The sequence below is a fragment of the Culex pipiens genome, chromosome 2 (assembly GCF_016801865.2).
Source record: "Culex pipiens pallens isolate TS chromosome 2, TS_CPP_V2, whole genome shotgun sequence".
In the NCBI taxonomy this organism is placed as follows: domain Eukaryota; kingdom Metazoa; phylum Arthropoda; class Insecta; order Diptera; family Culicidae; genus Culex; species Culex pipiens.
Genome location: NC_068938.1, coordinates 46,129,181 through 46,151,902, shown reverse-complemented (window position 1 = coordinate 46,151,902; position 22,722 = coordinate 46,129,181). Strand labels below are relative to the sequence as shown.

General features: G+C 35.0%; 1 protein-coding gene across 3 annotated transcripts in view; it reads left to right on the top strand.

Moving 5' to 3' along the window:
• Nucleotides 1-22,722, top strand: part of LOC120416770 (solute carrier organic anion transporter family member 5A1) — a 137,631-nt gene that overhangs the window by 94,053 nt on the left and 20,856 nt on the right. For all 3 annotated transcript variants that reach the window (XM_039578627.2, XM_052707189.1, XM_052707190.1), the window contains one exon: nt 20,440-20,776. In XM_039578627.2, the coding sequence (XP_039434561.1) occupies nt 20,700-20,776 (77 nt within the window). In that variant the 5' untranslated portion in view covers nt 20,440-20,699. The remainder of the gene's footprint in view (nt 1-20,439; nt 20,777-22,722) is intronic.

The window sequence follows — 22,722 nt, the reverse complement described above, 5'->3', positions numbered from 1 at the left end:
GGTTTACGAAAAAGTAATAAAAAAATACACACAGATATTTCTCAAACATTTTTCTCTAAGGTCTCAGATATGTAACTAACCATATTCTTAAAACCAAAACGATAAAATTAGAATTGTATTTCTGATAATAGTCGAAATTCACTCAAATGTTTTTCATATTCAATGCTTTCGTTTTTGAAAACAAAATCTAAATATTTTTGAGAAATTATGATAAATTTTGAAAAATGTAGAAAAAAACATTTGTTAACAGTTTAAAGGTTTTAATGCAAATAAAGGAGGGCTATTAATTTTACAGTCCAAATTCGACTAGCCGAAGCCTCGATTATCCAAAGTTTCGATTATCCGAAGTTCGAAGGACTTCGGATAATCGAATCAGGAACAAATGAAGTCGGCATGTTTTATTTGCTTGTTTTTAACATCAAATTCGGCATCTGCAACCACATTTTAGTTAAATATGAACAAATCTGGTGTTTTTTTAAAGGTCCAATACACCAAATTTTCAGTTTTTGCTTTTTGGGTGTTTTTTAATACCCCTGACGGTTTCAAAAGCACCCAAAAAGCAAACACTGGAAATTTGGTTTATTGGACCTTTAAAAAAAACACCAGAAATATTTCTTGACCTCCATTTCGGCCGTCACATTGAATCCAAAAATTCTAAATTATTTTATGGTTCTTCAGGGGTCATACTTAAGCTTTACAATCAAAAATAAGACAACAAGATCTAAGGATTTTTGCTGTCCCTATTCAGACTGTAGTCCCGATTCGCCCCAGATGACGGTAATTATTTCTATGTAGCCCCTTAGAGCAGTCCGCTCGGAAATTGCTATTTTCAAAGGTACTTTTTAGCAAAAAACCCAAAAAAATAAGGTGTCTTCGGGAAAGTTTTTCCAAATTTAAAGAAGATATTAGTTCTAAAAATTGGTAAGAACTGGATAGTTTTCGCGCCTTCCATTGGTCAAAAACTGAAACAGTTGCTTTTCTCCATACAATTTGACGATTTTGCCCAAACTTGGTGGTCAGTGGTCAGAAAAAGCTCAAATTTTGGACCTTAGGCTAGTGATGCGTAAATCTTTGATTTCAGGGGATAGCCCCAAGTAAGCCCAGATTTGGACCATCCTAACCAATGTAATGCTAAAAGTACAAGATAAATGAGATGTTACTGAATGGAACAATGTTAAAATCTGCAGCAATTTTTAAATATTGGATCCATAATCTACAAAAACTGAGCCCGGCAATGGACAGGCAAATTACTTAGTTTGATCAATCAATTCTTGATTCTCTATCTTACAAATTATTTCTGGGAAGAGAACACACAATCATTGATTTGAGATTTTTTAAAGTAGTACAATTTAAAAAAAAATTGGAAAAATTTCGGGGGGGGGGGGCCCCTGGCTACGGGCCTGCCCGGCTGCCTAGAGATAATCCTTATGAGGCTCCCAGTACACCGTCGCCAGCTTTGCTGGGCTTAGTACACACTCCTCGAGTAAGAGATAAGAGTGTTGTTGACCTTTTCGCTTCCTCACATGCCGAGCGGTTCGTTCTGGAAGGATTTTTTTTCGTTCTAGAAAGGAAATAAGTATTGCACACATCGTAATAAAAGGAGAAATGGTAGAAAACGAGATCTATCTTTTTCTAGGCCAATAAAAAAAGTCCACACCGACGATATGGTATCGTAAAGTTCTCAACAAATAGGTACCTTAACGAGCTTTTTCCCATCCAAACCCTGAAAAGATAGAGAAAGGAAAATCGGAGCAATTTTCCATTGTCTGGTCTGGTTTGTTTGCAGGAGGGCATTTTATGGGTGGAGTTAATTCCTCTATTGACTTGTGGAAATGTATGGTTTCAATTTGAAAATCAAAATAAGAGTTGGGAGTTAAACCAACAAATTTCTAATGAGAAATCTTACTTTTATAGAAAAATGTTAGAATGGATGGATAAGAAAAATAGAAATGAGGAAACTTTATTAGATATTAAAATGATTAAATCTCGTTTATATGAGATTGAATCGAACCGTATGAAACATTTAGGAAACAATTTAAATAATGGAAATATTTTGCAAAATGAAATGGTAAATTTATATCAAGTTTCTGCTCAAGTTAAAAGATTTCAGTCTAGTTCTAACTTAAGACTTAAAGACGGTAACATCTTAGTTGTAGTGCGTGGCCGAATGGTTACGCTGTCCGCTTTGTAAGCGGATGATTCTGGGTTCGATTCCCATCTGCTCCAACCTTCCATCGGATGAGGAAGTAAAATGTCGATCCCGGCCTTGGTTGTTAGGCCGTTAAGTCATTCCAGGTGTAGGAGTCATCTCCATGCCATAAGTACAAACAACACACCTAACCAAGCCTACTCCGGTGGAATCGCTGGCGGCGGTTGGACTCGCAATCCAAAGGTCGTCAGTTCAAACACTGGGGTGGAAGGTTCTTTGGAGTAGAAAGAGGTTTGGGTGCTCTCCCCATTCAAGCCTTCGGACTCCTAGGTTCGAGCAAAAACTTGCAATAGAGACCACAAAAGACCCGGGGGTCGTTAATGTGGATGGTTTGATTTTTTGATCTTAGTTGTAGACATAAATGTTTTAAAAAATAAGGTTTATCAATATTATGCGAATTTATTTACCGAAGATAATAACAGTTCTCAGCAACTGAGTGCAGAAGATGACCGAGATGACATTATGCGACCTATAACAGTAGTTGAAATCGAGGAAATTTTAAAAAATTGTACCCGTAAAAAGTCACCGGGCCCTGATGGATTAACATATGAGTTTTATATTAATAATTTTGATTCTTTAAAAGCTGATTTAGTATTATTATTTAATGGATATCTTTCAGGTAATATGCGACCATCAAAAACTTTTACAGATGGAATTATTACGTTAATACCTAAAAAAGGTGCAAATAGTGTGCATTTGGATGATTATCGTCCGATTAGTTTGTTAAATTGCGATTATAAATTATTTATGAAAATTATTGCTGAACGTTTGAAGTTTTACATGGGTAAATTGCTAGGTTTTGGTCAAACAGCATGTTTGCCAAATTCTTCTTGTATAGACAATTTAAAGGACATTCGCAGAATTCTCACTCGAGCATGTGAGTCTAAGCGTTTTAAGGGTTGTTTAGTAAGCGTGGATTTGAATAAGGCTTTTGATAGAGTTAATCACTCCTATCTATGGAAAGTCCTGGAGAAGTTTGGGTTTCCTACTCAACTGATAGATTGTTTGAAAAACTTGTACGCTAATGCAGCCTCTCGAGTTTTGGTTAATGGATTTTTAACTTCTGAAATAAATATTAGCAGCTCAGTACGACAGGGTTGTCCTTTAAGCATGATCCTATTTGTACTTTACATAGAACCTCTGCTTAGAAAAATTTCAGTTACTATTCCTCCCGTTTTAGTATATGGGAAATTCATAAATGTTTTAGCTTTTGCCGATGATATAGTAGTTTTTGTTAAGAATGATTATGAATTTGATAATTTTATAAAAGTAATTGATACATTTTCGAAGTATGCATCTATTAAATTAAATTTTGCTAAATCAGTATTTCTTAGGTTGAACAATGCTAAAGTTGGTCCACAGAAATTCAAAGAGACTGAAGCATTGAAAGTTCTTGGGGTTATATTTGAGAAAAGTTGGTCAAGTACTGTGAATAATAATTATAAACGACTTGTCACTAATATCAATTTATCTATGCTTCAGCATAATGTAAGGAAAATTAACATCATCGAAAGATGTATTGTTTTGAACACCTATATTTTATCGAAATTATGGTACGTTGCACAATTGTTTCCACCTGCAAATTCCCATCTAGCTCAAATAAAATCGGCGTGCGGCAAGTTTATTTGGAAAGGATACATTTTTAAATTAGATAGAAAACAACTTTATTTAGATTTTTTCAAGGGAGGTCTTAGGCTTGTTGATCCAGAAGCAAAATCTAAGGCATTATTTCTGAAAAACATTTTTTATAATTTAAATGCACATGGAACACAACTGGATGAAAGTTATTTGATAGATTTAGATTCACCGCAGAAACTTACACGTAATGCAAGGGAATGGTTGAATGAAGGGAAGGCAGTTGTTGCCAATCATAATTTAAATACTGTAAAATTGATGTATAATTATTTTGTTTCACTTAATAGTGAATCACCAGCTATTGAAGGGAAATTGAGTTTAAAGTGGACTTTAATTTGGAAAAATTGTAGTGAAAGCTTCCTCGAAATGAAAGATCGTGCAAAAATGTTTGGTTTCGTAAATGATTTGTTACCTAACAAAGAAAAATTATTAAGTTACAATATTGGAAATTTGACGTCAGCTGTATGTGACAAATGTGGTGGAATTGATTCTAATTCACACAGAATAAAAGAGTGCCCAAGAGCAAAGGAAGTGTGGGAATGGAGTAGTCGTATTGTCCAAAATCGATATAAAATGAATGTAGTTGATTTAGAGGATATTCTTCAATTAGATCTCGATGAGAAAAGCGAATCAGAAAAGGCAGCTTTATGGCTTGCAGTAAAAACAATCAGTTACAATTTGAGAGTATCAGAACCGTCATTATTTGTTTTGAAAAAGGAAATAAGAGAGCATAGATGGAATGAGCGAAAAAACATAAGGATTATTTTTGGAAATAGTTTGAACATTTGTTAAGAGCAGGTTATGATAGTTTGTAACACGAACAATGGGTAAATAAACTATTTTTAAAAACCGAAAAAAAAACCAAGTTTGAACTGTGTCACTGTACAATTGAGCTCATCAACTTTTCTCATCGACAAAGTGCTGGAAAGCTAGAGCTGTAGATATTTATTGGATTACAAGAATGAGATTTATTAACGTTTATTTTATTGGCATTTTGAATTTATTCTGAGGGAACAGTTTTTTTTGCTTTGAGATTGCTAGCAGGTATTAATTTGGCTGTTCTTCTAGATACATGAACAGAAATTCGTTGTTATTTGTACCGTGTACTAGAGTCTGCAAAATATCTTTTCAAATCCATCCATGAATCACAAAGTACATAGTTTCAAATCCTCTCTGAGAGATCCTTGACCAGTTTTTTTCTGTTCCACAGAATGACACACTCATTCTCCAGTTCTAAAACCTCTCACAGTTCAAAAGTGCAAACATCATCGAACAAAGAACGAACAACCGTGGAATCAATCAGTTTACGACCTTCGAAAGCGATAAAAATTCCAATTCTTTTCCCATCTCACACGGCATTACAACAACTCATCGTCTTGGGGGTGGTGGGGAGCGAAGAGGCCAGATCCAGGTCAACTCGTCTGACATCCCTTTGTGCGCAAAACTTGTGTTTTCTCATCCCAGACGATAAGATTCTACACGCAGCGCAAACACCATGTTTTATGTGATCCCCACCGACGAACTTCTGACTTTTTTCGAAAAAGAAGCCATGAATTGCCATTCAGGAAAGCACACAAAGGAAAAGTCTCGTCGAGTACCTCGTTCAACTCACACAAACACAAGTGGGCAAACAATAGAGGGCAGCTTGGAGCAGGAAGCAACGATTTTAAAAAACTATTTTCAGAAAACATGATTGCAAGCGATTAAAAAGTGCATCCTTTCGCAGTAGTTTTCCGGGTTTCCGGTTGAGCACACTGTTTGAAACAATCAACGTCCTGGTTTTTTTTCTATTCCGTGCGTTGGCTGGATGTCAATGGTGGGGTGATTTTGTGTGAATGTAAATCGGTGAAAGATTGTGTTTGCGTGCTGGTAATGGATCATAGAAAATATTTTTGCAGAAAATTCGCACTAAATTTTTACCTAAATTATTAAAAAATTAACAAATCAGACATTTATAATCATTCAAAAAATGGTAGTTAATTTTAATTTTATTTATTCTTTTTAAATAATTTTATTTTCAATCGATAAAGACAACATGAAAGAAAAGTAAGAAGGTATCAAATACCAACCCAGTTCCAGTCCTCCCTTTTGGATTTAGAAATTGTACATTGAAAAAAAAATGAATTAGGAGAGAATGAAACTCGAACCTTTGGATTATTGCTCTAAAATGTTAGTCCTTCGGTCATCGAGAGGTTCACTTTTAAGGAGTGTGTCAAACATAATTTCAAAAATCATTCTTAGATGCAAAATAAAATTGGCAATCAAAAATTATTCTTAAATTTCTTTGATAAAATGCACCTGCATTAAAATTTATATTCAATCGGAGGTAATTTTCGTAGTTTTTTGCAATTTTTACTTAAGGGGTTACATACATGTATATTAGGGTGGTCCAAATCCGGACTTTTTTGGGGCTACCCCCTGAAATCAAAGATTGACCCATCACTAGGCTAAATTCCAAATTTGAGCTCATTCTGACCACGGGAACCCCTCCCTCCAATCGCTTAAAGTTTGTATGGGAAAAATCGTCAAAATGTATGGAGAAAAGCAACTGTTTTACTATTTTACCTGTGGAAGGCGCCATAATTATCCGATTCTTACCATTTCTCAAATGTAGAACCTTCATTAAATTTAGAACAACTTTCCCAAAGACACCATATTTTTAGGATTTTTTCCCGCGAAGTTATTAGCGCCCAAAACTGACCCTTTTTGCGCGGCCAGCTGTAAGGGGCTACCTAACAACGATGTTTATTTCCAATTCGTACACGCACGTGCTCTCTCTCAGGTTCAAACTCTCTCACGAGCTTGCTCGCCTGCCTGCCTGCCTGCCTGTTTACCAACAAGCGCGCGCTGTTTCTCTGCTTGGACTTTTGTCGTCGTCGTCGTTTTCGTTTGCTATCCGCTGCGCTGCGTTCTTGACATGTTTATTATAATGTTGAACTAAAATACCAGGTTTGTTTTGAGATATAAAATTTAATGTAATATGTGATCAACAAAAGATATCATATTATAAGAGCGTGTGAGAGAGAATACAAATTTGATGAATTAGTTCATCCATGAATCGTCATCTGTTCTGATCCAAACCTAATTGCAAACGTTTTGGATTTTAATTTATCTGCTTTTGTTACAAGAAATACCATGCAGTTTTTTTAGATAAAAAAGGAAGGAATTTTCTTTAGATTTTTTTTTTAAACTGAATCCAAATGAGTATCTTAAAGGAAGGCCGCAACTGCAAGATCTGAAGGTAGTTAACGATTGTGCAGAAAGAGATGTTTCCTGAATCGAAAAATTTACAGGTAAACTGACAAAAAATGAAAACAGTTGCAATATTTGTTGCTGGTGGTCTAGGAACACAGAAAGAAATTTCCAGAAAGAATAAAAAAATAATTTTAGAGAGTATGAATGAAAATTTGCAGCAATAATTGTAAAATTGCCTTGATTTGTACTAAGTATATTTTTGTTAAAGCAAACTACCTAAAGGAACAACATTTATATTACCTGAAGATTTTTTTTAAATAATTGAATCAGTATCATGTTTCTTTAGCATATACGAAAAACTGCGTGTAATGCTTGGAAAAACAAGCAAACCCTGTTCTCATGACATTTGCTGTAATTTTTTAATCGTGCCTAAGCTGTCTTTTCTTTAAACTATTTTTTTTAGCGCAGTTTTTTTTTATTTTTGTCATAATTTAAGAATTAATATGCTAAATATATTTCAAAACAATCCTGCCATTTTAGTTGAAAATTATAATAAACATGCCAGAAACGCAGCGCAGCGGAAAGCAAACGAAAACGACGACGACGACAAAAGTCCAAGAAGAGAAACAGCGCGCGCTTGTTGGTAAACAGGCAGGCAGGCAGGCAGGCAAGCAAGCTCGTGAGAGAGTTTGAACCTGAGAGGGAGCACGTGCGTGTACGAATTGGAAATAAACATCGTTGTTAGGTAGCCCCTTACAGCTGGCCGCGCAAAAAGGGTCAGTTTTGGGCGCTAATAACTTCGCGGGAAAAAATCCTAAAAATATGGTGTCTTTGGGAAAGTTGTTCTAAATTTAATGAAGGTTCTACATTTGAGAAATGGTAAGAATCGGATAATTATGGCGCCTTCCACAGGTAAAATAGTAAAACAGTTGCTTTTCTCCATACATTTTGACGATTTTTCCCATACAAACTTTAAGCGATTGGAGGGAGGGGTTCCCGTGGTCAGAATGAGCTCAAATTTGGAGATTAGCCTAGTGATGGGTCAATCTTTGATTTCAGGGGGTAGCCCCAAAAAAGTCCGGATTTGGACCACCCTAATGTATATCCGCAAAATAGTCAGAGGTTAGTATGATGGCGCACTTCAACTTTTTTTAAATTCTTTTTTCAGGGCATTAAATTACACATTTCACCTACTAACTAAACAAATTTGAAGATATTTGGTTGCATCATTACCGAGATATAGCATTTTTTTTCTATATGACAGACTTGATTTTTCAGTTTCGAAAATATTTTTACCGGAAAGCTCGTCCAATTTCCCATAAGTTTGTCTTTGACCACATTTCAATTGGATGTACGGGCTTACAGATATAAGCTAATCTATTATCCAGGTTACTTAACTACACTGAAAAATATTATGTTTTCAGTTATGAGCAATGTAATTAGCTCATATCTGTAAGCCCATACATCCAATTGAAATGTGGTCAAAGACAAACTTATGGGAAATTAGACGATCTTTCCGGTAAAAATATTTTCGAAACTGAAAAATCAAGTCTGTCATATAAAAATTGCCAAAAACCATCAAAAAAACTATTTTTTCAACATTTTTATTTTTAAAACCGCTGTAACTCCACAAGGATTGGACTTAGGACAATGGTCAATATGGAGACTTTTATGTAAAATTGTCTGGAGAATCGACTCTCGTGTTCGGTATTGGAAAATTTTGACGTTTAGAGCACTTTTCAAAAAAACAGTTTTAATAAATGATTTTTGTATTTTTTTAGATGAGTTGCTCCATCCTGCCTTTTTCGTGAGTCTTTTCGTAACATCTTAGGCTATTTTCACAAAAATTTTGAGCGAAAAAAAATCGTGGGCTCACCTTCAAATTTGACATTTAAACTTAAAAATCAAAAAATCTCATAAAAGTGGATTGTTTTTTTTCTTTCAGTGTATTTTTTTCGGTAAGTCCGTCAAATTTCCTACAAGTTTGTCTTTGACCACTTTTTGATACGATGCTACGGCTTCGAGATACAGCAATATTTAAATTACGAAATACAAAAATATTGAAAACACTTACGCCCTTCTCAAATGTCATTATCGAGTGTAACTGGCTCCATATACATAAAAATGGCTTATATATGCCTAGGATAACATGTCTACAAAGTTTCATTGAAATCGGAGAGGGTCGGGTACAACCGATTCCCTATTTGACATGGAATTGCTCGTTAGCAGTTTCAAAAAACGGGTGCCACGATATCTCAACACTGTCTTGACCAAATCGGCTCAAAATTTTGGTGAAGACTCGTTAAACCGATTCCGTGTGCATGATAAAAATATTTTTTGTGTTTTTCATATAAAAAATCGATAGTTTTTGATTTTTGTATTTTTAAAAAAGCAAATTAAACAAATTGGGCTTAGTAATGCACACGGGATACATCTTAAGAGTCTTCACCTCAAATTTTTAGCCAATTTGATCCATCCCATCTCGAGATATCGTGGCACCCGTAAATCAACTCGGGGTCTAGAGAAAAACGCCAACAAAGTTTGACAGTCCGCTTTGCGCATGGTAATATTTTGAGCTTAAATCGTCTCTTACTCAGTTTAATCATACAATATCTTCATGAAACTTTCAGGAGTGATTATTAATCATCTTTTGAGTGGATTTAACAAACATTCTGTGTGTGTGTGTGGTCCAATCCAATACCCGCTAACAGGTAGCGAAATTATGGGAAAGTATAATTTGTATCAGACTTTGTATTTGCCGAATGCTGATACAACTTATCTCAGTCCCGGGTATTAGGTAGTGATAGCCCTCGCGCTGCTTCCAACGACCCATTTCAGAATGGCAGAGATCCTAGCGGCCCAATTCCGAGGTCGTTGGGCATTGTCCGGCCCCGCCTTAACATAGAAGCAAGCACCAGACGGATCCTGGATCTATCTTTAGACTCCCAATCCCTTGAGGCAAATCAGGGATCAGAGCGTATTTAATATGAGGAGAATACAACATGTTTCATAACCTTCAGATGGCCGACTGGTTAGAGTCCCAGACCATCAATCCAAAGGTGTGAGTTCGAATCCCACCTGATTCAAGTTTCGTTTTTGTTCATATTCAATGTTCCAAATCTTTACTAACCAAACCGTCTCAGTTGAAACATACTGTGGCCATGGCCAAGTCCTGCCAAGACGGGGGTACTAATACATACATACATACATACATATTCAATGTTCCAATTCTTAATTCCAAATTTCAAAGGTACCGACCGGGATTTGATCCCTGAACCTTCTGCTTGTGAGGCAGAAGCCGTAACCATTAAGCCACGGAGTCGGTTCTTGAGTGGATTTAACAAACATTTTGTAATATAAAATTTTGTGATTTTCTACATGTATGTAACCCCTTAAATATTTTGAAAAATGCGTTTTCTCAGTTTCATTCGGGAATTACTGTATCAATGTTAAAAAATAACTTTTGTGGAATTTTCTGCTTATTTCAGTTAAAACTTATTTCGAAATTTTTAACACTAATTTTCAACATTTTAAACTGCTGGGCTGATTTTTTTTCATTTAGAATTTATTTTTATTTAAAAGAGCAGGAAATTTTTCATAAGTTTCATGTTCTTAACGTTGAAAATAGAACCAGTAGGGCTAATTAGATGACGCTAAAAAAACTTATTTTCACCAAATTTAAACTCCAATAGTTGGTATCCAGCAGCTCGATCATCAAAATTGTAAAAAAAATTAAATTATGAGTAACGTTTTCCCTGCTTTTATTTTTTTTTAAGATCTATTCATAATTTACAACTTTGCTGAAGGCATTGATCAGAAAATTTCATCGCATGTCAAAAGCAAAAAAGCAAAATACTAGAGAATTATCAAAGAATACTATAGAATAGATTTTTCTATAATTTTGCTGCCGGCCAGCTAGTACTTCAATAAAAGTTTACACACATAATACAATTTTCGTTTTTCTTATTTCTTATCTTGTTACTTTACAGCAATTCCATATGAAAGCTTAAATTAAATTTGAAGTGGCCAAAATTATTAGAAACTGTGTCGTCGCTAAGTTAGGGTGGTTCCAAATACTCAAATTTTCGAAATACATAAATGCATTTTGTTTGTTTGAAATCATTTGAACTGATTTTTTTCTTTCTTGGACACAAATGATTAGTAAGATTTTAAGAAAAATAGTTTAAGGATCTCTAAATCTAGTTTTACATTTGAAAAAGGTCGTTTTAAACTTTTAAATAGCATTTGAACCGTGTCTGTCTCATTGAGCCCATGTCTGAATATTTTTAACGGATTCCCCGTAACATTTTACAAAATTTCTGCCTAGAAGTTATCGCTTTATTATTACAGATTTGGCCAACTTTCTCCCTTGTTTTGAAAATTTGATTTTTGGAGCCACCTTATCTTGGCTATGACCACCCTAATGTCTATATAAAAATAACTGTCTTATTATTTGGGCCAAGCGAATGTTAAGATTTTAAGCTTTGTTTTGAAATTAAGATTTTATTTCCATTAAAAATTCAAATTGTTAAAAAAATAAATTTTTATTTAAAAAAGTATATGAAATTTGATGGAATTTTTTATATTTCAAAAAAATTGCAGCGATAGTCAAACAATTCTAAGATTTTATGTTACATATTTTTCGATTTTTGTTGAAGGATAGCAACTACTGTAGGAAACTCCTTTTTTGTTCTTTAAATCTTTTTTTTAAATAAAAAAATACTGTGATGTGCAATTCGGGCCCAAAATTGAACTGACACTTGTTCTGGATAATTAATACAATTTGTTATTTATTAAGTCTTTTTCATTTCATTATTAAATAAACAAATCTCGAATAAGCAAATGGAACATGCAAGCAATTTTAACACTTGTAGCACCAACGGGGTCAAAACTTACGCGAAGCACTAAGAGGTCAAAAAAGTTGGAAATGCAACTTCAACCGGCTGTATCTCGGCGAAAACTCAACCGATTTGGATGATTCTTGTTGCATTCGATCCGGAAGAATGTCAAGAATCACCTCCAGGTGATCCAAAACAGATGCGTCTATCTTAAGTTATAATAAAAAAGGCATTTCCAACTTTTTTCCAAGGGTTGTATGAGCCGGTTAAGTTGCATTTCTAACTTTTTTGACCCCGTTGGGGCTACAAGTGTTAATAAATTAACAGAAAGTACAATCTTAATTACCTCATTCACTAATTGCCATTTTACCGCCGCCAGAAATCCTAGCCTGGGCTACTGAACATTGGTAAATATTGCTCTGGTTTGATCTTGCTTTTTTTTCTTGTTTTTATTGATGACCAATTTGTGTTTGGGGTGCATGCTGGTAACACTCTGAAAATTTTTGAAACTGATTTATATCTTATAATTTTACAAATTTATTCAATTTTAGAAAATCTTAACCTATTCCTGTAAAAAAATGTAGAAATTTGAGTTTCACTGTATTTTGTTGATTCAATTAAATCCAAATTTGTTTATTTTCCTTCGATTTAATTAATTACATCACGGTTTGGCGATGCTCTGCATTTGACTGGCTGGAGGAGAAATTATACTCACTTCACCCATAGTTGCCAGTTTGGTTGGTTCGGTCAGCTATTGCTTCACATTCGGTAACGATCGATACCGTCATTAAATTCGAAGCAAATTTTGATTTACGTTTCCGGTTTGGGGCACCATAAATACCAAACTTTCGTCAACGTGATGCCCATTTCCATCAATCATGCCACGCCACGAGTGTTGCCAACGTGTGTGCCCTTTTGGGAAAATTCGTTCGAGGTGACACTTTTGTCAACCTATATTTCACTGAATTCACTTGAAGAAAAATGCTTGCCAGACAGTTTGGAGACGGGACTTTCTTCAAACAGCAGCAAAAAAAACCCAATCAACCTTCACTGTTGAAATTGTCACTGACCCATTTCGAGGGGGTAAAAAGTTATGACAGAAAATTGGGCCAAAGAAAAACTCTCTGAAAAATGCTCTTTGTTGGCACCTCACCTAAATTTTCTGCTAAAGGTAAACTATGCTCTGAGAAAAAAAAAAAACAAACGACACCAAACCAAGATAATTCGTTTCGCAGTTTATTTACCTTGAAAGCGGACTTTTGTGTAACATTAACACGCGGTGCAGCAGTGTTGCCAAATTGCGTGGCAAAACATGACCACTGAGGGGAGATAAAAGGTAAAGTTGCACTGTCGCAATGTTTTTGCAGCACCACCAGAATTATGTTAGAGGGAACATTTACGAGATTTTGTAGCCCGATGTTGTACCTCGGGCCCGGTCCAAGGTCGTAACTCGGCGATGCGGTTGTTGAAAGCTTGCCAAATAGAGTTGGATCTGGCTGCAAGCAGTAGGATGGTCACCGGATTTGCGTACTTCTTTTTCTGGGTTAAGTCGGAATTAATGGATTGTGAAGGACCCGAGGTTGGGGGATTTACGAGAGTGAGATAGGGTATTTTTAGCGTTACTTTCCTCCCAGCGGAAAGTTTGGTTGTAAACATAACGAGTTCAGTTTCTTAGTCGTTGACCTAGGTCAATGTTATTTCAAACAAAAATGAGCAATTCGCCACGAAAACTCTAAAAGGATTTTATTTGTATTTTTCTGAAAATTTTGACTAAAACTCCCCTATGACCGAAGAAGCAAATTGTTCATACAAGTCTCCATACAATTTTGGCAACTATCTATACAAAAACTAAATTAATCCACCTATGTGGTTGGTGCCTTCCTCACTTTTTACCATCATTTGGTGATATGATGGGTTTGGACACAAATTCCATCTATTTCTCAATAATAAAATACACAAATGTCACTTAAGCGGTAATAACTTGCGACTCAGCGTTGCCAGATCTTCAATGTTTTGGACTCATGGGAAAGACTCATTACCTAACAAACGATGGTTCGGATGATGGATCCGGACATAGTTTACATACATTTAAGTGAGATCCGGCATCAAAACTCCAGCACCCAATTCGCAACTCTGACACTTTTTATACGTAACTTCTGAACTACTTATTGGATCTTCAAACAATTCAATAGCGCAGTATGGGGCACCAAACCAGATCGAATGCAACTTGTTTGACTCATATCGGATCAGCCAGTGCCGAGAAAACTTGGCAAGAATGTTGAGCACCAAGGAGAATATACACACACATACACACACACACACACACACACACACACACACACACACACACACACACACACACACACACACACACACACACACACACACACACACACACACACACACACACACACACACACACGTTATGATGGTCGGCTCTACCAAATCGGTACACGTCTCGATGGTCACAGGAGTTGAGAACCCACGAGTGTGGCTGTGAAGGAGAGCACGTTATGACGGTTGGCTCTACCAAATCGGTACACGTCTCGATGGTCCAAGGAGAGGGCTGCATATGACTAACCGATCAAAAGCAACGCGATTCTTGGGCGCGGTTAAACCCTCGCATGGACTCATATGTATGTAGAACAGGAAATGGTTCTAGCACCCGGCATGGATCCTGTAAGTAGACTAGTGCAGAAAATGCAACGCCTCCCCCCGAAGTTATACCGAAAGGTGGTCCCGGGGGGAAAAGGGCACGGCGTTCAAGGACTGGTTTAGTGGGTCGGGAAAACTCTTTTTGTTTTCCCAACCCCACACTACCTGAGAAATGAATTCTCAGGTGTCTGATAGCAGATTCCGACCTTGTAAAAAAAAAAAAAAAAAAAAAAAAAAAAAAAAAAAAAAACACACACACACACACACACACACACACACACACACACACACACCCACATACATTTGTTCAGTTTTCGATTCTGAGTCGATAGGTTTACATGAATATAGGTCTACGAGCTGTTTTTCAAAAGTTCATTTTTCGAGCAGGATTATAGCCTTACCTCAGTGAAGAAGGCAAAATGGTAGGTAAATATAAGAAACTCTGTCAAATTACCAAATGCATTTTCTCAATACATCATACCGCCATTTTGGCCGCCATAGTTGATTAAAAAATTAAAAATCACTTGAAAGTAATTAAGGGGTAAACTTAAGTTCATCACTCCAAAATGTGTTTGTCATTGGCTTTGGCTTTGGCCGTGGGGGGAAGGGGTTATGCGCAAAAAAAATGAATTTAAATTTGAAACTCGATTTTCCAAATTCAGAAAAAAAAAGTATGTATCACAAAATTCTTCATACATCATCACAGTTATGCTGCTATAAAATATCAAAAAATTAAGGAAAAAAATAGAGAAAAAAAATTTAATAGACTTGTACAATAAATTGTAAACTATTTCTATAACGTTTGTTTTTTTGATATTTTGCAAATTTTCGGTAAAATCATAACTGTAATAATATATAAAGCATTTTATAATAATGTCTAGTTATGGTTGACTATATAAAGCATTTTATAATACTTTTCGCTTCAAAATGTTGAAAGGTGGGCTTGTTTTTTGAAATTTAAAATTTATTAAAATCATTATAGTTAAAAGTTATTTGAAAAATAAAATTTAATTTGCTATTGAAAAAATTAAATTATTTTATGCTTGATTCTGTTTATGCTATAGCCACTTTAAGTTCGGGTTTAAGAAAAAATTTCTAAAATAAGTTTTTTTTCCTAATTAAAAAAAAGTTACTTAATCCACCTTTAGGTGGTTGGTGCCTTCCTCTCATTTATAGTGATTCCAACCCCCCTAAGGCTTCATCCATAAAGTACGTCACGCTAAAATCAGCCAAAATTTACCCCCCTCCCCCCCCCTTTGTCACGCTTTTCCTATACTTATAACACGCAATGTCACACTTGCTCAGACCCCCCCTCCCCCCCTAGAGCGTGACATACTTTATGGATGACGCCTAAAGTGTCCACATGTTTATGGATCTCCCCTAATAAAAATAAGAGATGAGTAAAAAAACAGACTACCTGCAGAATTTTTGTCAAGATTATACAGCCACGCCCTTTGAGGAAAATTGCATCCCTCTACACGGTTTTTTCGTGGCGATCAGACCCGACCAGTTGAGGTTATGTAAATTCAGACCATTTTTTAAACTGCTTGTAATTTAAGATAGGTAAGTCAGATCTTGAAAATTCTCACTCCACCTAAAAGGTCTTCTCATATGCTTTCTAAAAATATATTACATGTGAGGGTTTCATGAAAAAACCACCCTTTTTACCATAATTTTAATTTAATATGAAACAGTTTTTTTAACATAACTTTTTAAATACATGATAAAACTGCATGAATTTAAATAGCAACTTAGGGGACGTTAAGACGGATCGATTAAAACCATTCCGGCCAAAATCGGTTGAGCCTGTGACGAGATATTCCATTGACATTGATTTGGTACACATGTCTACATACAGCCAAACACACAGACATTTGCTCAGCTGGTGATTCTGAGTCGATATGTACAAATGAAGATAGGTCTAGGAGGTCTAATTAAAATGTTCATTTTCCGAGTGATTTTATAGCCTTTCCTCAGTAAGGTGAGGAAGGCAAAACATAAAAACGTCTCAGAATGGTTGAATTAAAAATAAATCATGCGTGAAATATTCTGATCTCTTCGAAAAAAAGGTATTTGAATTTTTGAAATCATGGCGTAAAATTAAATATTACGCTGTTTCACAATTTAATGTAATTTTTAAATGGACATCCGTAGAACTTTGCCGAAGACACCAAATCAATCAGAAAGTTCATTCCCAAGTTACAGATTCTCAATTATTTTCATACCATGAAGAGATTGTTTCATCAAATTAATTGGAGTGGAAATAGAGTGGAGTAATTTGAAAATTCAAACATTTGTATTTAAATTTAAAATGTGCACCGATTTTAAGTCAAAGCTTTTTCCGGGTATATTTCGATATGGTTTTTAAGTTAAGAGTTATTGGTAATATTTTTAAACACACATTCCTTAAAACCCTGTTCTCTGAACATTTAAGATGCTATTAATTCGAATTCGATGCTTGATTTCCTTGCAAATTTTATTACTTAGAAACAAGTTTTCACTAAGCCATATTTTTTCAATTGACGATACATCCAAAAGGGCCATTTGCAAATCACGTGAACACTTTTTGGGAAATTTTATTGTTGATAGCTTTTTCTTCAAAATGTTTCACTGTCATTTTTCGATACAACGATACTTATTAACATTTTTATTTATTTTATATTTTTCCCATTTTGAGCAAATTTTGGCTGATTCATAGTACATATGCGACCTTTTATATAACCATTGAACATTACTAGGCTTCGTGATTATTCATGCTCAAAAAAATACAATTTTCACGAGGACCATAATTCCAAAACACAATATTTTACGAAACAATATTTCAAAATAGAAACAAAAAAATATTCCAAAGCAATCATTTATGATAGATACTTAAATAACTTTTGGCAGAAAAATGAAAGAATTCATAAAGCTTAGTATTTTTTTACGCTGTTTCCAATTTCCACGCGGACCTTCAAACTAAATCATAACAATTTATAAACAATTTACGGGATTAAAATCTATTGTCATATCTTATATAAAAAATAACATTACCGAGCACAATTCCTTTGATCTTGAATAAAGTCTTAATCTTTCTATTTTTTAAAATTCCGGCTTCAAACTAAAATGGTGGTCAAATTGTTATTACATGGAATGAGTTATGATAAAGTTTATTTATATGTTTTTTTGAAAAAAGCTAATAAAATATTATCAATGATAGATAGAAAGATAGATATAGAATAGATATCTATAGAAATATTTGTCTCATTCAATGGAGTTTAGATGTAATATCTACTCAGAGAACGTCAATTTTACTAAATTTCACTTTCACAAGAATGGTTGCTATTGTTCGACAGTTAAAATAAATTATCTTTCAAAAAATAAAAACAATCTTATAAAAAAAAACTTATCACAATTTCTTTCTAAGTCAAATAAAAAAATTACAAAAAAAAATTATACAATAATCATAGAGATTTTTTATGTGCATCAAACATAAAAGACAAAAGCAGAAATCTTAGAAATTGATATTATTTTCATAAAATAATAAAGTACTATTCTTCGTTTTTTGTGATAACTTGATGACTCAGCATGTTTTTTTTCTTTGTAGTTGTTGTAAATTGCAACCTTATTTTAGTGTTGAAATTTAAATGTTTCAGAATGTTGACAAAAAATTTGAGAGCGTCCAAAACAGAATGAAGTGCAAAGTTACATCAAATAAGCAAAAAAAAAAAATCAAATTATTCGCTCTACAGCTTTGCCTTGGCGTTCTCGATTGCGAGATTCCTACTCGAAACTAGGTGTTCGAAGGCTTGATTGTTGAGGCAATTGCAAACCTCTTTTTACACCATAGCTTCCATCCACCCCGGGATTCGAACTGACGACCTTTGGATTGTTAGTCCAACTGCCTACCAGCGACTCCACCGGGACAGGACCCAGGGAGACGACTCCTACACCTGGACTGAGCTAACGACCTAACCTTATAGGTTAGTCCGGGGCCAACATTTACTTCCCGTCCGACGGAAGGCGTGATCAGACAAATCTCGTCTCGAAAAATGGCACCGGGACCGTCTGGGATCAAACCCAGGCCGACTGGGTGAGAGGCAATCACGCTTACCCCTACACCACGGTTCCCGGCTAAATAATCAAATAAGCCAAACCAACAAAAACAATCTTTCAAATCTAAGAGTTTTTTTTTGAAATTCAGAATTTTGATTCAATGCGGTCAAAACCAAATAAAAATAAAAGTTACTTTTCCAAAAAAAAGTAATTTTTATTTCTCATGAGTTTACATCAATTTTAGTTACTTTCCCTTCCGCAAATATTCTGGATGCCTAACAAAATCAGCAAAACTTCTTTCAATCATTTCACTCAAGCAGATCATCGGTCTAAAGCACACAAATTGCTTCGTTAAACATCTAATCACACCTCATCTCACTTCCCTCAAGCACACAGTTTAGCACAACCTGTTTTAGTGCCAGCCAAGAACAGGTAGTGATAATTATTATTGCCACTGAAACCTCCCAAAAATTCAGCACAACGAACGGGGTTCACACTCAAACACAAAGCGTCAAAATCCCAAATTGCTTCCAAAAACAATAATGAAGACAATTAGCAGCCTGGAAAAAGCATCTGCTTTCTCGGTGCTCGACACAAGAAGAACCAGAAGGGACGGTGAGCTTTTGCACAAAGCTTTCGTTCTTTCGCTCGTGTTGTCGTTGTTCGAAAAGGAAAACTGTGTTTTCACTCTCACAGCAGCGTCCGACGACACAATAGAAGCGACGAACTCAATGGGGTGGTGGTGGTGGGGTCGTGGGAAAATTTTAATTAAATTTCCATCCCTTCTACATTGTTGCCATTCCATCGGAGCGTGATTGTTATTTACACTTTTCGCTGCCTTTTGTTTTCTTTTTTTTAAGGGTTTTCATTTTTCGGGAGGGAAAAGAAAGCTCTGCCACTGGAATCTGAGCTACTTGTGTTCGCTCTCGTTTCGAGTTGGTCGTAGGTATAGATAGTGTCAATTTGGGGAGTTTGCTTTGTCACCGGGCTTCATTAAATTACAAACTTTCTGCAAAAGTGGGCAAATTATGGAATGGATTCAGCGAAGCTTGCGCTAGCTAATTACCCTACGTGATGTAACGCTTTCGTTTTGATTGCGACAATATGATTAAGCTGATTGTTTGGCAACATTGCCATGATTGTGTAATGTTTTAAGACAGAATTTTTGTTTAAAATAGTTTTTGTATTCATGCTGGGATAGAGATCAGAAACAAGATTTTCTTTTTTTTAGTCATGGTTATGTGAATCATTTTCATTACATTATCAGTAATTGTCTGGTCTAGACCAAATCACATTTAAAATTCTCCTCATAACCAAAACATCATAGAAAGGTTCAACTTGAAAAACCTTCTTGAAAAAGCAGATTTTCAAGAAGCAAAAAGCCCAACCTCCTTTCCGTTGAATCCATAGTGAACTACACAAAAAAGACGGTCGGAAAATCTCGCTCCATAATGCCATAAAAAGACGCACGTGCCGGTTCACACGCCATGCCAAAATGTTATCAATCAGTGACGAGCATTTTCTTTTGTGCGTGTGCGGAAAAGTTTGCCCGTCGGCCAAATTGAGCGTTTTTATAATGTTTGAGATGAAAATCATGGCAGTCACCGAAAGGCTGTTAAATTATGATGTGGGAAAGATCATTTCTTCTTAATTTAAAATTAATTCCATTTGAGCTTGCTCCAAAGCACAATTTGATGATACCTCAAGTTGATGATGTCTAGCAGAGGTCCACGTGGATCTATTCTCAGCATTCCCACGTGTGCCAGATTACCTATTTTTATACGCCACACTATCATTCTCGTTTTAACCCATTTTTCCACAAATATGCAAATTTAAATTTAACCACACTTTTTCTTCTTCTCTTTTCCACAGATTGTCAACTCCCGAGACGACGACGTCGATACCTGCCTGAAATTCTCAGAATCCGAGACGATGCTGGAGTTGGTGCAGCGACATCTGAAAAACAACTCCAACAAACAGATTCACACGGCACCAGCTGTTGGGTCTGCCAAATAGCAGCCACTACTGTGAAAAGCTCCTCTGAACCGTAACGCAAACAAACACAAGAGAGAAATACCAGGAGCCAAAATAAAGGCAGAAAAGCGCGACCCAAAACGTGACTTTGAAAGCAAATGAAGATGACCACGTCCAGCTCGGCAAATGACGGCGGAACGGCCAACAGCCACGCGCACCGCAAAGCAGGACACAGGTGAGGTTTTGTGGAAATTTGAATTTCCGTAGAATTATAAAATGTGTTTTATCTAAAACTATACTGTTCCCTATGCTCTCTGCTATTCAACTTTTTAACATGTAGATTTTTTGCTCAATCTTTAATTGATTAAGCTGCTTAAAAAAATTTAACTCACCCCAAATTTTGAAAGATTCAGCGGAAAAGAATTGCAAAGTTCTTTAAAAAAATTGAAGGACATAAGTAGGTTTAGTGATTTTTCACGCTCGAAAATGGCGAATTTCACGGGGACCTCAATTTCAAAACACAAAATTTCACGCAAATTTCGCGGAACTTGAAAAATGTCAAAATAACCCTGAAAATCCTATGTTGAAATCACAGAAACTACTTTTTATGCTTCATTATATATTATTCTTCAATAAACTAAAAAAATCTTCACTAAATTTGAATGCGACACAAAAAAAAATCTCCCAATTTTCAAAAAAAAAACATAATCCTCCTGGTTTATGGCATGGCTCTATATAAATTTTGAAACGAAATGTAGGGCACGCGTAATCCCAAGTAACATTTTTTTCCAGGAGTTCTACAAGAGCTCTTCAAGATAGCTACAGCATAGCAGTTTGGACTGCGGTAGGATAAAACTCTCTTCAAGTATTCTTCCAAACTCCTGAAGATGTTTTGAAGAGAATTTTATCCTACCGCGGTCCAAACTGCTATGCTGTAGCTATCTTGAAGAGCTCTTGTAGAACTCCTGGAAAAAAATGTTACTTGAGATATCTCATTTACTGAACTGCTCTTTTAATATTCGACTAATAAAGCTAAAATGATTTCGCTAATTTGCTTTTGTTATATCATTTTACATTTTATTGAATTTCATATCAAAGCAAGATTTAAAAATCTTGTCCAGTCAAAATGAGTAAAATAAATTGAATTTTCTGCGACATTTAGCCCATTCAACAAAATTTTTTTAGGGGTTTTTGACCACTTTTCAAAAACTAAATTTAAAAGCAATTTGTAAAAACAATATAATTTTTAACAAAATCGAAACTTTTATTCTAAATGAGAAAAGAAAACAAAAAATTAGTAATAAACAAATATCGTTAAAACTTAACAGACCCAAAAAAAAATGTATAAAAAAAATTATATGCTTTAAAAAGTGATTTCAAACATAAAAAAATACTTTTCATTTTATCATGAATAAAACGAAGCTTGATTTTATATAATTTCTATCAAAAGTATACCTTGCAAATTAACCAGCAGTAAAATTTTTAATACCGCCAATGAAAATATTACTAAATTTAGTTAGTTTCTAAGAAAACTCAAAAATCTGAACATATCTTCAAATGGTTTATGTCAACTTGACATACTTATATTCAAGCTGTTTAATTGAAAACTAATAAAATTTAATTAAATAGTCTTTTTGGATGAAACATTTATAAAGTTGTTATTTAAAAAAAATATTTAAGAAAATTGATAAATTTCACGAATTTCACGCTGTCCACGAAATCGTCAAAAATCTCTAACCCTATATTAGTAGTTAACCCAGGGTATTCACTCGCTTAATTCTACAGTAGTTCATAAGATTATTTTTATTCCTTTTTGAATTTGATAAATTATGTTGAAAAAAATCGTTACATTTTCACACAAACATAAAATTTCACGGGATTTCGCGGAAAAAGCCAAATTTCGCGGATTTCACGCTGTCCGCGAAATCGTGAAATTTCACTAACCCTAGACATAAGATCATCAAAATAGTGTCTTGAACATTTTAAAATTTCACTTCTCCAAAAATTCAAAATTCAGGAAACAAATCGACTTTTCATTGTATTTTTCTTTATTTAACTGAAAATTTGTTCATCGGTTCCTCAGAGCCTAATAAGCCATTTTGCATCATGGTTCACAAGTCTCCATACCAATTGGGGACTGCCCATAGAAAAGTGCTTTTCAAATATTTGACCATCTGTATC